Source organism: Sceloporus occidentalis, unplaced genomic scaffold (assembly GCF_023333645.1).
Source record: "Sceloporus occidentalis isolate IW3139 unplaced genomic scaffold, rSceOcc1.0.p SCAF_3, whole genome shotgun sequence".
Taxonomy (NCBI): domain Eukaryota; kingdom Metazoa; phylum Chordata; class Lepidosauria; order Squamata; family Phrynosomatidae; genus Sceloporus; species Sceloporus occidentalis.
Window position 1 is genome coordinate 60821515 of NW_028316983.1, and position 15304 is coordinate 60836818.

Consider the following 15304-nt stretch of genomic DNA (forward strand, 5'->3'; position numbering starts at 1 on the left):
TCTAAGACTTGCACACATTTATTTTCTGAGAACAGATCTTGAGGAACCCAAATGTTATTTTGGACATTATGGGAACTTTTAGACCTTGATCAGGCTATTATGGACCTTCACTTTTACAGCCCCAAGTAATACCTCCAAAAATGGTACAGGAATAGGAAGCAAAATGCTACCCGTTGATGTTATTGGTTGTTATTTAAAAAAAAAAAAAAAAAAAGGAGTTGTGCCATCGTTATCCCTCAAAGTAATGGATTTCCAATGCATTACTTCAAAGCTTTCAGTAAAATTACCAAGATCTATCTCAAAGCCACAAAGTGATTACTGCCTTCTGTATATTTGCAGGTTTTCTGCCCCTCATATTGATCCAGTATTGAGTATTTACCCCACTAATATGCAGCCCAAGAGTTTACTTTACTGCTGTTTATTAATAATGTGCATTCTCCAGTATTTTCAAGAGACAACTAGTGATCGCAGCAAACCTTCTGGCAGCAGGTCTCTTAAGACTGTACAACTCCACTCTGAAGCAATTTTACCATCATGTGACAGATTCCATCTTTTACAAAAGACCTATATTACCATGAATGCATGTCTAGGTAAAGGAAACTATTGTAAATGCTTTTACTCCTTGCCTGTCTTGTACTGGAAAGGGCACATATCCCATTACATTGTGATGGAGCCTCAAGACCAAAGCAGCTGCTGCCTTTAATGTAACAAGTTCCATCCCAAACAAAACAACAGCACGTGTAGTGTCCAATACATGGAGTCCACGTTTCTATAATATATTCACTCCATTGCTGCTGGTTGCATTACCTCCACATCCCGACACTTGGAGTTCACTAGTTCCCTGCGGATCTCTGGAGAGATCTGGGTATGGCTGTGGAACTTGAGCAATTCCAAAAGGGCTTCTTTCTGCTCTAATGACAGATCCTCTTTGTAACGCTGAGCAAAGGTCAAGAGACACTGGTGCCACAGGACAGGCAAGGTGCGCTTATCTGTCCGGAAGGATAAGAAGTGAAAGACCAGGGCATCCACCACCCGGAAAGGTAAAGCATACTTTTTGTCAATCAGCAGACGAAGAAAGATGCTGTTGGCGCCACTGTACTCCATCTCAGCAATCTTTAGCATTGCGGCCCTGTGGGAGTGAGAGCAAGAAGAATCAAGTGAGGTTCTCCTACAGGTCTGCATCATTGAGTGGCCTTCCAGCTAGCAAAATGAAGTTACAATGTTCCCAAGATGGCAGAGTTGGGAGAGAAAGAATCATTCAAGGATGATTTAATCCTGCAGAATTAAAGATTCTGTTGAAAGCCTTCTTTTTTTAACAATGGGTAGACTTAGGCAGGAAGCCAGAAGTGCAATAGGCACAGACCAAGTAGATGACCACATTGCATTCTTATAGTGCCGCTATTCCACTTTTACTGCTCTGGCTGCCTCCTGTTGCATTCTGGGATTTGCAGTTCAGTAAGGCCTAAGAGCTCTCTCGCTGAGAATTCTAAATGCCGCTCCCTAAACTGCCAATCCCAGAATGCAACAGGAGGCAGCCAGAACAGAAAGTGGAACAGCAGCACTATAAGAGTGCAGTGTGGTAATTTACCAAAAGGCAGGGCAAGGTACTGCAGTAGCTGATGCCCAGAGTGTACAAACAGCAATAGTTAGACTTGCCAAATTCCCTTGCTGACTATGCTCCCATGCTTTTGGCAGGAAGCGTGCTCAAGATTGCACTCCGAGGCAGTATGCCATTTATTTATTTATTTATTTATTTGCTGCCTTTCTCCCTGTATGGGACCCAAGGCAGCTCACAATGTTAAAATCAAATACAGTTTTGAAAAATTGATAAAACAAAAGCAATTAAACATTAATTTAAAAGATTTACACAAATGCAATTAAAATGGATTAAACATTGATCAGAATGGGGACTGCAGTCAAGAAATAAGATGACTAGGAATAGGGAGGGCAGCTATGAAAGTATTAGAAAAGATCATAAAATGTAAAGATATTCAACTGAACACAAAAATTAGAATTGTACAAGCCATTGTTTTTCCTTTTACCATGTAAGGTTGCACAAGCTGCACAGTGAGGAAAGAGATCGATTCATTTGTGATGTGGTGCTGAAGAAGAGTGCTGAGGATATCATGGACAGCCAAAAAGACAAACAAATGGGTCCTAGCCTGAAATCTCCCTGAAAGCCAAGATGATTAAGCTGAGGTTATCACACTTTGATCACATCATGAGATGAAATAACCCACTGGAAAAGACAATAATGCTAGGAAAGGTGGAGGGGTGTAAAAAGAGAGGAAATCCACAGGAATGGGCAAGCACTGGCCCTCCAGATTTATTTATTTATTTTAACTAAGACTCTCATAATCCCTCAACATCAGCTATGTTGGCAAGGGCTAATAAGAGTTGCAGTCCACATCTGGAAGGTCACAAGTATAAATTGTTATTCTGTTTTCATCTTTCTTGTCCCAAGGCCTGATTCATATTGGCTAATCCCAACCAGAGTAAACTCTTGAGTCAACGGTTGAGTGGTAAATGAACCCATACAAGTATTCTATTGAATCAATCAGTGCACTCTGATAAGGACCAATAACAGAATTTGGGCCTGTTTTTCTGCAGCTGGAACTCTGGAAGAGACCAATGTGCTTGGAAATAATTGCCCAGCAATTTTTTTCCAGTGTTTCAATTACAGAAACATAATAATGCTGAGAGCAAAAGAAAAGAGTCCATGAAACGGTTGAACCCTAGCTACAGAAGTGTGGAATGCTAAAACTGGAAAGCTGACTTTATGCCAAACTCAAATTCATGCAGATAACTGTCTCACTATGGGAAAAGGAATCTTGGCTTTTATGCAAAATATCTGTTAAACAGAATTCTTTGGCTCTAAGGAATGAATATATAAACTAAGGATGAGGAAACTAAGGTTGTAGGCCAGCTCTCCACTTTAGGCCAGATCATTTTGGGGGAATGTCTATGCTTCCCGATATGAGTGGTTCCCCAGATGATGCCCCTGCCAGAGATATGTGACAGCTCTCCAGCTACTGAACAAGCTTTGCTCTCCCTTTGTCTTCTCCACATGAAGAATAAGAACCAAGAATGAACTATGGAGCATTCACACAGTTCCTGAGGGGTTGGAAGAATGTCCTTGGTTCCCCCTCATAGTTCCATCATAGGAAAGAGAACCAGGAATAAGTCCAACTTTCAGCTGCCAACATCCTAGTATGTCCCATCTCTTTCTTCAGGGGATGGAGCCTGGTGGAACCTCTTTGGACTGGATTAGATCCCCAGTAGATTGATCAGGCCCTCCCCAACACAGAAAAATTAAAGACAATTTAGGAGGTGCCCTTGAAAGGTCTTTAAACAGAGGCTGGATGGCCATCTGTTGGGGATGCTTTGATTGAGAGTTCCTGCATGACAGGGGGGTTGGACTGGATGGCCCTTGTGGTCTCTTCCAACTCTATAATTCTATGGCTACGTTTGTATTCACACAGCAGACCCTCAGCCCAGCTTCTCGCATGGCTTTAAAGAACATTCTGTCAGGAACAATTATATACAAGAACAGGAAGTTTTCCCCCAAGATAGCAAAGGAACTTTTGCAATAACTACAGGACCACAGCATTAATTTCCCATGCAAGCAAAGTGATGCTCAAAATTCTACAACAAAGAATTTTACCATGCACACAGTGAGAAATGTCATGTGCCAAGCTGGGTTCAGGAAAGGAAGAAGCACTTGGGATCATATTGCAAATGTATGTTGGATAACAGATCACACCAAAGAATTTCAAAAGAAAATCAATCTATGTTTTATATATTTTAGCAAAGTCTGGCTGTGCTGATCATTAAAAACTTTGGATCCTTCTTAAAATGGGTGTGCCACAACACTGTACGCATAACTTGTACTCAGGACAAGAGGCTACTGTTAAGACTGAATACAAAGAAACAGAACAGTTTCCAGGTGGCATGGGGATCAGGCAAGGATGCATTTTATCACCCTATCTGTTTAATGTGTTTGTGTAACATACATAAAAAAAGAATTAGACTTGGAAGAAGGACGTGTGAAAACTAGAGGAAAGAACTTCAATATCTGTGGATGAAACTATTACTGAAGAAAATCAAGGAAGAAAGTGCAAAGGCAGGTTTACAGCTGAACATTAATAAAACTAAAATAATGACTACAGATGATTTACATCACTTTAAAAGTAGACAATGAAGACACTGAATTAATTCAAGATTTTCCATACCTGGCTCAGTCATTCATCAGAACAGAGAATGCAGTCAAGAAATCAGAAGAAAACTAGGAGTTGGAAGGGCAGCTATGAAGGAACTAGACACGATAAAATAAATCCTATTAATATCTGCAGTGTCAATATATATCATTGAATACTAAGGTTAGGCTTGTTCCATGACATTGTATTTCCTATTTCTGTGTATGGTTGTGAAGCTAGGCAGTGAAGAAAGCTGACAGGCAGAAAATCAACTCATTTGAAGTGTGGTGGTGGAGAAGAGTTCTATGGATACTGTGAACTACTGAAAAGACCAATAAATGGGTTGAAGAACAAATAAAACCTCTACCTAGAAGCCAAGACAACTAAACTGAGACTGGCCATATCACAAGATATGACTCACTAGAAAAGACAATAATGCTTGGTAAGGTAGAAGTCAGTAGGAAAAGAGGAAGACTGAATTCCAGATGGAAAGTGTCAATCTAGAAACGATGGGCCTGAGTCTGCAAGACCTGAGCATAGCTGTTGATAATAGGGTGACTTGGAGGTCTCTCATTCATGGGGATGCCATAAGTCGAAGTCAACTTGGTGGCAGTTAACAACAAATATGAACTTCAAGGAGATAAGACTGCATGGGAGAAAGGTACAAACACACTTTTGTCATTCTAAAATGATTGTCAACAAATTAGCCTAACTCTCCTTACCCAGAATGAAGGACAGGAATAGAGCACTTGGCAAGGATGCTGCCCACTATGATGGCTTCCCGCAGTGTGCATGTTCCTGACTCACACAAGGGAAGGAGGATACCTGCAGAGAGAGGAAACGGGAAGAAGTATATAAGGCTTTATAATACGTTTCACAAAAGCATAATATCAGAAATACAAACTGTTTAAAAAACCCAGAGCAGCAAAATCACTCAGCATCTTAAAGAAAATTACTTATACAGAAAGCTATGGCACTAAATTTGCAAGACCTAAACAGAGCTGTTAACAGGGACTCTCAGAGATCTCTCACTCACAGGATTACCATAAGTTGAAGCTGACTTGACTGCACATAACAACAGCCAAGGAGATTATCATCAGATCCATCTGTAGACCTGATTATGAAAACTTGTCTACACTAAAAATCAAACTAGATCCACTGCTTTAAATGCAAAACTATCTCTCAGAATCTTCAGAACAAAGTGGAAGGGGGGCTGCTTTAAAGCAAGCAGATGAAATAGGCTGGAGGGTACTGACTTCGCCCTGCATCTGCTAGTCTCTACATACCCCCCCCCCCATGCTTTCCATCCAGCCATGATCATTTCCATTACTAGAGTCTGGCTGACAGAAAACCCAATCCTGGACAGAGTTCCAGGAAATAAGTAGCACAACACAGAAGGGTGCCTAGGGACAAATGAATCCATCCATTTCCAGCTGTAAGAACTTAGTAACTTAAAAACTAGTGCCCTAGTTTGCTTTTCCCCTCTTCCCTCCTTTTCTTTTTGCAACTTATCTTTAAGATTGCCTACAGACAGGAGCTCTCTTGTGAGATTCTATAAGCTGCTCTAAGAACCTTTTTGACCGAAGAGTAGGATAAATAACTCTAATTAATAAATAAAGAATAAAGAATTGGCCTTCTCATGCCAAGGTAGTTATCCAGTACCATCAGTGGCACACTGATAATATAATAACTCTTCCACGGGTCATTATAAAGCAGTTACTTCAGAGGCAAATATCTTGTATTTCAGGTGCAAATGGCAGTACAAGTCTGGCTTATGCATCCTACAGTGCACTCCTCAGAAGAGGAATAGCAGTACTAACAAGTTATAAGACAATAAACCTGAACCAAATACAGATTTTTAAAGAAGCTCTCTATGTGCTTCCTCCCCCATATTGTGAAGAAACTATGAAATAAAACAGATAATTTTCAGTGTCTCCTATACCTTTGAACCATGCTCCAGGCTTGAATAATGCCTTCTTCAATGCCATGTAGAGATGGAAGTTGAGGCGTTTATATTCAGCAATATCATCCCTGATTCGAGGAAGAAGGACCAGATTGTAGAACCTCTGGGCCATCCTCTCTTTGAGATTTGATGAGAAGATTCTGAGATGAATAACAAAGGCACGGGGGTGAATGGGAGAACAGTGGCAAAGGAGAGGAGTGTAATACCTTGGCCTTACATTATGTAATACACAGGGAAACAGGGCTGCATACAAGCTATGCTTTCCGTTTTGACCTTAGACACTAAAATTCTCTAGGATTTGGGATTATTTCATTGTGCATGCACCCACTGAAACAAATAGGACTTGAGGTCCCATGTTTTTTTCCCTTACGCGGGGAGGTCCAGAACAGATCCCCTGCATATACATATTAATACAAAATAAAATCCAAAACAATGAGAAAATAAAGTAAAAGCCAGATACTAAACGTCCTTAGTTATCAAAAATTATTTAGGATAATTCTTGATTCTTTTATAATTCTTTTAAATTCTTTATGATATGCACATCCAGTATACCATAGTGGAAAAATAGCCATTAAATGGCCTTATAGCTTTCCCTGAAGGTCTCTCTATAAGAGGAGATTAATCTTTGTAATTGTTTATGTTTTCAGTCAGCTGCACTTTGCACTGTTGTCAGCAGCAAAAAGGAAGAGGAACCCAAAGTTCTCTATTTGAAGGAACAAGGAATGGACATCAGATGCATTAATACTTGCAGCTTCCCCAACTATACACTGTTTTATTCCACAGATCTGAGAACTATACTGTTTGGACCTTTCTAGTTTTAAAAGGAAACACTAGAAAGGTCATTTTAAACTGACTCTGAATGTACTCTTTGGCAAGCATATATAAGCAGAAAATACCAAACAAAGTAGAAAAAACTTGGTTTTTTTGTACAGAAGGAAAGCTTCATGTCCTACAACAGCAATCAGAAGCCCTTTCACATTACACATTTATAGAACTATGATTCTACTTTAACTGTCTTCACTATATCCTATGGCATCCTGAGATTTGTGGTCTGGTTAGGTACCAGAGCTGTGTGACTGAAAATTCTACATACCACCATGGCAGTTAAAGTGGGATCACAGTGCTACAACTGTGTAATGTGAAAAGGCCTCCAGGAGTGTTGAACATGCCACAAAAATAGCAGATGGGTGAAAGGGAGAAAAAGAAACACACTCAGATATAAGATGGGGTATATATGTGTATGGGCAAGTGTGCACTCACAGGCATATTAATGCCAAGATCTCAAGCTAAAAGGAAGTGAACTGTTAGCAATATAAACATGAACTAGTCTATAATTAAGTTATACATTACATTTTCCAGACACAGGATTGTATAGATCTCAAAGAAATAATAGACACTGAAACAAAGACCCTTGTAGCATTTTTTCCACTTCTACATTTCAAACAAATGTATATTACTGCAGTACTGGTTTTGGCTATATAACCTAACGCTGGAGAAATAACCACAGAGCAGGAAAAATATGAACATACGGAATTGTGGCAGCTCATGGAAGAAGGATGGAGGACATGAAGACTTCAGAACATTGCTACAAACTTAAGGCAAGTTACTTAGAAGGGCCTGAAGGCCTATTTTATGGGCTGCAAAAACAAAGCTGGGGACCAACACGTAGCTCCAATGTTGCACTGTGTCTGTCCCTTCTGTAAATAATATAGTGTCTCCCACCTTGTCGCCTGATACATGGCAGCTGCAGTCCATGTTTCTGGTTCTGTGATATAGAGGATCTGCTCCCAGTTGGACAATGCTGGGATGATTTTGAAAGCTTTGGGCAGTTTTCCACTCCTGTACTTGGACAGCACCTTTGGAACAATTTTTAAAGGTTATGTGAAAGATAAACAGGCATAATGGCTTTGATCTAACATTTATATCTACCACTTACAAAGATTTCAATTAAAATACTTTAATAACCATTCAAGTACACTATTTAGAATTCCTCATATATTAGCAAAAATAAACATTGGCTTACCTGGTGAGATGTTTGTTTTAAGCGATGGAGACGAAGGCATCCTTGATGTATGGGTTAGACCCTGTGGCTCGCTCTAGGTCAAGCAGGAAGTAAACAAAACTTTAGAGGCGTGTCCACAGGATAGGACTAACCCCCAAAGCAAGTTTCAGTTAATGTAACAGCCTAGAGAAGGAAGGTTTCTAAGAACTCTCAAACAACTAAGAACCAAATTTTAGGGCATCTGAAAAAGACCCAGTAACCAAAAAACTGTAAACGTCCAACGGGACGAGAAAAAACACTAATGGTTGACCTCAAAAACTGGGTGCCAGGAGATCAAGACCAATCAGAGGGAGGGGGAGGATGCCTTCGTCTCCATCGCTTAAAACAAACATCTCACCAGGTAAGCCAATGTTTATTTTTCCAGCAATGGAGAGAAGGCATTCTTGATGTATGGGATATGGCATAGCTCCCCAAAAATAAGGGTGGGTAGAAGGAGATTGAGTTAATGAGGTACTACAGCCTGTAGTACCCTTCTTCCAAAAGCCGCCTCAGATGACTGGAAGGAGTCCAGGCGGTAATGTCGGACAAAGGTAGATGTCGAGGACCACGTAGCTGCCCTGCAGATCTCTTCTAGAGAGGCATTAGTGGAGAGTGCCGCCGAGGTTGAAGCACTATGTGTGGAATGAGCGAAAACAGTTCCAGGAAGAGACTTTGCAGAATCTGTATAACACATGGATATGCAGGACCTGATCCATCAAGAAAGTGTAGAAACAGACACCTTTTTGCCCATGGAATTTTTGTGGAATGAGACAAAAAGGCTGTCAGTCAAACGGAACCTTTTAGTTCTATTAATATAAGTGCGGAGAGCCCTCCGAACATCCAATGTATGCCAGGTCTTTTCCAAGTCTTTTTTGGGTTGAGGGCAAAAAGAAGGTAGGATGATATCTTGGGACCTGTGGAATGTAGAGTTTATCTTGGTTATAAAAGTTGGATCTAGTCTTAGCAACACAGAGTCTTCTCTGAACACGCAGAGCTCTTTGCGTATGGACAGGGCGCCAAGTTCTGAGACTCTCTTGGCCGAGGTGATGGCTGTGAGGAATAGAACCTTCCAGGTAAGGAATTTTAAGTCTATGTCTTTTAGTGGTTCAAACGGAGCTTTGGTAAGAGCCGAAAGTACCTTGTGTAGGTCCCAGTTAGGGTATCTGTGTACTGTGGGAGGTCGGATGAGAGTGGCTGCTCGAAGAAACCTTCTGACATAGTAGTTGTTGGACAGTTTGTTAGCGTGTTTTTGAGGAAAAGCAGAAGTGATGGCAGAGACCTGTCTTTTGAGAGTGTTGGGCTTAAGACCTTTATCAAGTCCTTCTTGGAGGTAAGAAAGTAGAGAGCTCACAGATGCCTTGAGTGGATTAAGTTTGTTTAGCTTACACCAACGGGCAAATGATCTGAAAGAATATTCGTATATTCGTCTGGTGGAAGGCCGTCTAGCATTGATGATGGTGTCTATCACCTTAGACGTGAGCCCTTCTTTTATCATATTTTGGCGTTCAACCTCCAAGCGTGAAGGTTGAGCCAGGCTGGATCTGGATGGTGAAACTGACCCTGGGATAGAAGGTCTGGGCAAAGCGGGAGCTTGAGAGACTCTTGAGCCATTGTCAGGATCTCTGAGAACCATGGTCTTCTTGGCCAGTATGGGGCTATTAGAATTATTGTCGCTCTTTCTTTTCTTGCCTTTTTTAGGCATTTGTTGATCATGGACGTTGGAGGGAAAGCATATAGAGTCCCGTCTGGCCATGGGGCATGTAGAGCGTCCATTTGTTCCGCTCCTTGAGTTAGGAACCGAGAGAAGAAGCGTGGCAGTTGATTGTTTATGGGTGATGCGAAGAGATCTACCAGGGGCGTTCCGAGCTTGTGTGTCATCATGTGAAAGACTTGGGGATGTAGCTGCCACTCTGACTGGTCTATGTCCTGTCTGCTGAGCCAGTCGGCTCTCGTATTTAGAGTCCCCTTGATGTGTTCTGATCTTATCGAGAGGAGATTTGTTTGTGACCACTTGAAAAGAAGCTCTGTCTCGCTCATTAGAGATTTTGATCTTGTGCCTCCTTGTCGATTTATGTGGGCTTTTGTTGACATGTTGTCTGTCCGAATCAACACTGGTTGACCTTTGACCAGGGATGAGAATTGTAGAATAGCCAGGCGCACCGCTCTGAGTTCTAGGAGATTTATGTTGTGGCTTTGTTCTTGGACAGACCATCTTCCCTGTGTATAGGAGTTGTTGAGTGTGGCTCCCCAGCCCCGCAGACTGGCATCTGTCATAGTTCTTGAGGAGGCCAGAGTGGCCGACCTGTTTTGAGATTGGGAGAAGTCCACCAAAGGAGGGAGTGTCTGACTCTGTGAGGAAGTATCAGTTGTTTGTTGATCTTTGAGGATATGTGTTTTTGATGAGGAAGGAGAAACCACTGGAGAGGCCTTGAGTGAAATCGGGCCCAGGGTGTGCAGTCTATTGTTGATATCATTAAGCCTTGTAATCTCGCCAGGAGCAAAAGGTTTGTCGAGTGAGAGCGGGACACGAGGTTGATGGTCTGACGAAGTTTGTTTATTCTTTCTGGTGAGAGGTATACCTTGCCGTGTAGGGTGTCAGTGATCGCCCCGAGGTGGAGAATATGTTGGCAAAGCTCTAGGTGGCTCTTCCCACGACTGACCAGAAAACCATGTCTTGTCAATGAAGATAGGACCAGATGGACATCCTGACGGCCTTGTTGGAGTGATGGTGAGCGAATTAAGATGTCGTCCAAATAAGGATGGATGTGGATTCCCTGTAGTCTCCAATGGGCCACCAGCGATATCATGATCTTTGTAAAAACCCGAGGAGCTGATGAGAGGCCAAATGGAAGGGCCTTGTATTGGTAATGGTTGTGGTGGTAGGAGAATCTCAGAAATCGGCGGTGGAGAGGGTGAACAGGAACATGAAGGTAGGCTTGAGTTAAATCCAGAGAACAAAGAAATAGAGGAGGAAAAGCAGCACAGCTGATCTGAAAGCGTCTGACCAGAGCAGAGGCAGAAACGAAACTGAAACTTGCTTTGGGGGTTAGTCCTATCCTGTGGACACGCCTCTAAAGTTTTGTCTACTTCCTGCCTGATCTAGAGCGAGCCACAGGGTCTAACCCATACATCAAGGATGCCTTCTCTCCATCGCTGGAAAAATTACTCTTATCCATGAACATCTGTAGCCATACTAAATTATCTTAAAATGCAGTGTAAGACAGAAACAAAACAATAGTTCCTCTTCTCATAACTACCATAATGATGCATCACCTTTAGACAAGGATAGTTCTACAGTTAAAGTTATTTGGCTCTATATTCCCTTCTCCTTTTGTGTCGTGTCTTTTAGATTGTAAGCCTGAGGGCAGCGAACCATCTACTGTATGTATTCATGTATAAATCTAGAAATTTAGGTCAAAGAATTGACCCAAAAAACCTGAGTGGACTTATCCATGGGTCAATTTAAATGCTGTATCTGAACTCTTATTTAAAAGAAGGAACTATCCCCTGGTGAAAGGGGTATAATCTGTCCTGGAAGCACTGCCACCCCTGCCACTCTCTCATCCATTTAGCCTTAAGAGTGAGCACAAAGAATTATATCTGCTGATATTTTGTAGCTTCTTTGACATTGTTTTGCTTTGCTTCATCCTTTAGATGCTTTTTTATATGCCCCTAAATTTTGCCCTCGACTTATCCATGGGTCATATCAAAATCCATAATTTTGACCCCAAAACTTGCCCTCGACTTATACATGAGGTCGACTTATAGTCGAGTATACACAGTAATTAAAAATAATAATTGTAAGCCGCTCTGATAGCCTTTAGGGCTGAAGGGTGGGGTATAAATATCATAAATAATAATAATATAATAATAATAGCAGATAGCTGTAGATTGTCCTTATAACGTATATGGGTGTGTACACGCGCCTATGCTTATATATATGCATACACACTTCAGTTTGTACAAAAATATGTTATTCTTACTTCTCTAACACCCTTGTAGACCTCTAGGACACGGGGGTTAAGTTGTGGCATAGGGTGACCAGATATTTCTGACATCACAGTCTCCACTTCTGTCTGTTTCTCTGTAATCTTCTCCATTATAATGTCTGCCAAGGTGCGCCTAATGAGTAGTGAAAGGAAACAAAATGAAACAAAGGAATGTGTAGCACCCCCCCATTAACCAATCAATAGCTCTTCTTTCTAACTGGAGAAGATGAAGCTTTTTCCTATGGAAGGCCTCTATAGTCACTTTCCTTCTCCAGTTCAAATCACTGATGTGTAAATAAATAAGCCTGAAAGTGGCAACATCTTTACTCTGTTTCGGCACTATTTTGCTCTAGGAGACTGGCCAGCAAACTCATAGTTCTTGGCCATTTTGTACTTTTGGGATGCCAAAAGACAACCAGTTTTTTTAAAAAATGAGGATTATTTATCTTACAATATTACTTAACATAATCATAATATTGAAGAACTCCCCTACTGTGCTGTGGTGAAGGGAGGGCTATGTATCAGATACATAACAAAAATAAGGGTTTTCCCAAGAGAAAGGGGGTATTGTGCATTCTTATAACGGTCAATATACACTAGAGGCAATTAGGGGAAACCTCTCTTCTTCTGTACCAATAGTCTGTTCATTTTCATAGATCACTTGATTCCAGAAACAACAACAACAACAAATAACTAAAAACGCACCTCTACCATAATGGCAACAACTGATGCATAAACAAAGATCTGCTGCTCTGAGGCTCACCTCAGTGGTGGGTTCTTGTTCATGAACATTTCAATGGCTTTTTCATCCTCTGGGTTCACCGTCATCTCCTCACAACATTCTTCCTTTTCCATGGCTGCAGCTTTCTCCAGTGATGGCCACTCATCATCATCATCATCATCATCTGTATCTGAATCTCCATCCTTTGAGGAAGGTCCTAGAAGAGGCAGAACAAAAGCAGCTCCCTATATTTAGCAAAGCAAGCAATTTCCTCTATGTTAAGGAAAGAAACACTGGCTTTCTCTAGATCAAATGGCCACAGGTAGGAAATTTGGCAATCCAACACAACAGCAGTGTTAGTTTGTAGAATCAGTATGCAGAGAGATCTTGTACAGTAGCACCTTTCAGACTAAGGTCCAAAACACAACACTGGAGAAATCACCCAGTTTGAGACTGCTTTAACTGCCCTGGCTCAGTGCTAGGGAATCCTGGGAATTGTAGTTCTGAGAGACCTTTAGCCTTCTCTGTCAGAGAGCTCTAGTGCCACAATAAACTACAATTCCCAGGATTCCCTAACACTGAGCCAGGGCAGTTAAAGTGGTCTCAAAGTGGATTATTTCTGCAATGTATTTTGAACCTAACGGAAAGAAAGAAGCACTTATTCTTTCAGTTAGGGCAGGGGTCCCCAAACTGTGCTCTTGAAGAGATTTTGGGCTTCAGCTCCCAGAAGCCTCAACCATGTTGGAAAATGGTCTAGGATTCTGCGAGCGCAAGTCCGGATCAGAGTCAGGATGATGGTAGATGTAGTCTGACCCAGTGGTACCCAAAGTGCACCCTTTAAGGGATTTTGGACTCCAACTCCCAGAATCCCAGTCTATTGGCCCACATGGCTGAGGATTCTGGGAGCTGAAGTCCAAAATCCCTTAAAAAGAGCAGTTTGGGGACCACTGGGCTACAATCTCTCTCTACACTGCAGTGGCCCCCAAACTATGCTCTTAAAGGGGTTTTGGACTACAGCTCCCAGAAGCCTCTGCCATGTGGGCCAATAGACTGGGATTCTGGGAGTTGGAGTCCAAAATCCCTTAAAAGGCACAGTTTGGGGGAGACCAGGTTCTGGGAGGCCTTGGCTCCCGCCCGCCTGAAGCCCTCACCCAGGACTGTGGTCCTCTTCCTGGGCTGCTCCCTTCCCGCCGCAGCGCCATGCTCGGCCTCGAGCTCCTCCTGCTGGATCCGAGCCTGCTCCAGGATCCTGCGAGAGAGCCTCTCGTCCACGAAATCCTCTCCTTCGCCGCCATGTTGTCCGCCTCTCCCCCGCCGTTTGACCCTCGTCACGGGCTTCACCGAGTCGCTCAGGAGGATCTGCTCGGTCAAAGGAACATTCCCCACAGCCGCCGCCGAAGCGGACCCGGAAGCGCCGGAGCCTTTGGTTCGCTTCACCTTCGGCATGATCGCCACAGAAGGAGCCGCGCGCACATGGGGGCAGGGATCGCAAATGCGCATGCGCACCACCGCAGAGATAAAACATAGACACACCGACCTCTTGACCCGGATGTGACGGGACTAGTTTCGAAGCCGCTTTTAAAATGTCCGCCCAAAGGAGGGCAGAACTGACCGTTGTTCAATCTAGGCCCAGTGGTCTCCAAACTGTGCTCTTTTAAAGGGATTTTGGACTTCATTTCCCAGAATCCTAGACTATTGGCCAACATGGCTGGGGCTTCTGGGAGTTGAAGTCCAAAATCTCTTAAAGGGCAGTTTGGGGACCACTGGAGACTCTAACTAGATTACCATGCTACACTAATTCTAGACTCTTATGTACTCCATTACCGCACTATTATTATTATTATTATTACTATTATTATTATTATGCTGCTATTCCACTTAAACTGCTCTGGCTGCCTCATGTTGCATTCTGGGATTTGTAGTTTAAGGAGAGGCATTTAGGATTCTCAGCCAGAGAGCTCTAAGGCCTCACTGAACTACAAACCCCAGAATGCTACAGGAGGCAGGGCAGTAATAGTGGAATAGCAGCATTATACGAGGGTAGTGTGGAAGATGTCGTTAGGACAGGCTGTGGTGTTGCTGAACACGCCATACAGAATCCTTGTCATCCTTGGTACTAATGTTACTCATAAATCATAATTCCCATAGAATGGAAGAGACCACAAAGGCTATCCAGTCCAACCCCATTCTGCCATGAAGAAGTCATTTTCCCCCTAATATTGGGACTGATTGGCATGCTTTAACCCTTCACCACCTAAAGTTTTCCTGATGCAAAACGTGAAGACTTCTTGAGAAATTCGGTGTTCTCTATCTACATAGGAGCTTTTGGCTTCACCAAGGAAGGAGACACACAGGATGGGCAAAAAGGAGGGGAGGGGGGCAAGTGCCAGCCTG

At 42.5% G+C, this 15304-nt stretch overlaps 1 protein-coding gene across 1 annotated transcript; it reads right to left on the bottom strand.

Annotated features, from left to right (window-relative positions):
* Positions 1 to 199: 199 nt before the first annotated feature.
* BYSL (bystin like) lies at positions 200 to 14388 on the bottom strand. Its single transcript, XM_089514626.1, has 7 exons — positions 14062 to 14388; positions 12953 to 13127; positions 12184 to 12322; positions 7882 to 8015; positions 6139 to 6299; positions 4919 to 5021; positions 200 to 1129 (listed from the first exon to the last, which is right to left on the bottom strand). Exons 1-7 carry the CDS (start codon positions 14354 to 14356, stop codon positions 781 to 783), a joined length of 1356 nt encoding a protein of 451 aa, XP_089370752.1. The 5' UTR covers positions 14357 to 14388; the 3' UTR covers positions 200 to 780.
* Between the last annotated feature and the right edge of the window lie 916 nt (positions 14389 to 15304).

Bases quoted from the DNA above. Each gene is read 5' to 3' on its own strand.
- BYSL (XM_089514626.1), bottom strand. From the start codon at position 14,356: ATGCCGAAGGTGAAGCGAACCAAAGGCTCCGGCGCTTCCGGGTCCGCT. The intron at 8,016-12,183 runs GTAAGAATAACA...ATTGTTCCAAAG, and splicing joins TCTACAAGGGTGTTAGAGAA to GTGCTGTCCAAGTACAGGAG. The intron at 5,022-6,138 runs GTATAGGAGACA...CTCTCTCTGCAG, and splicing joins GCCTGGAGCATGGTTCAAAG to GTATCCTCCTTCCCTTGTGT.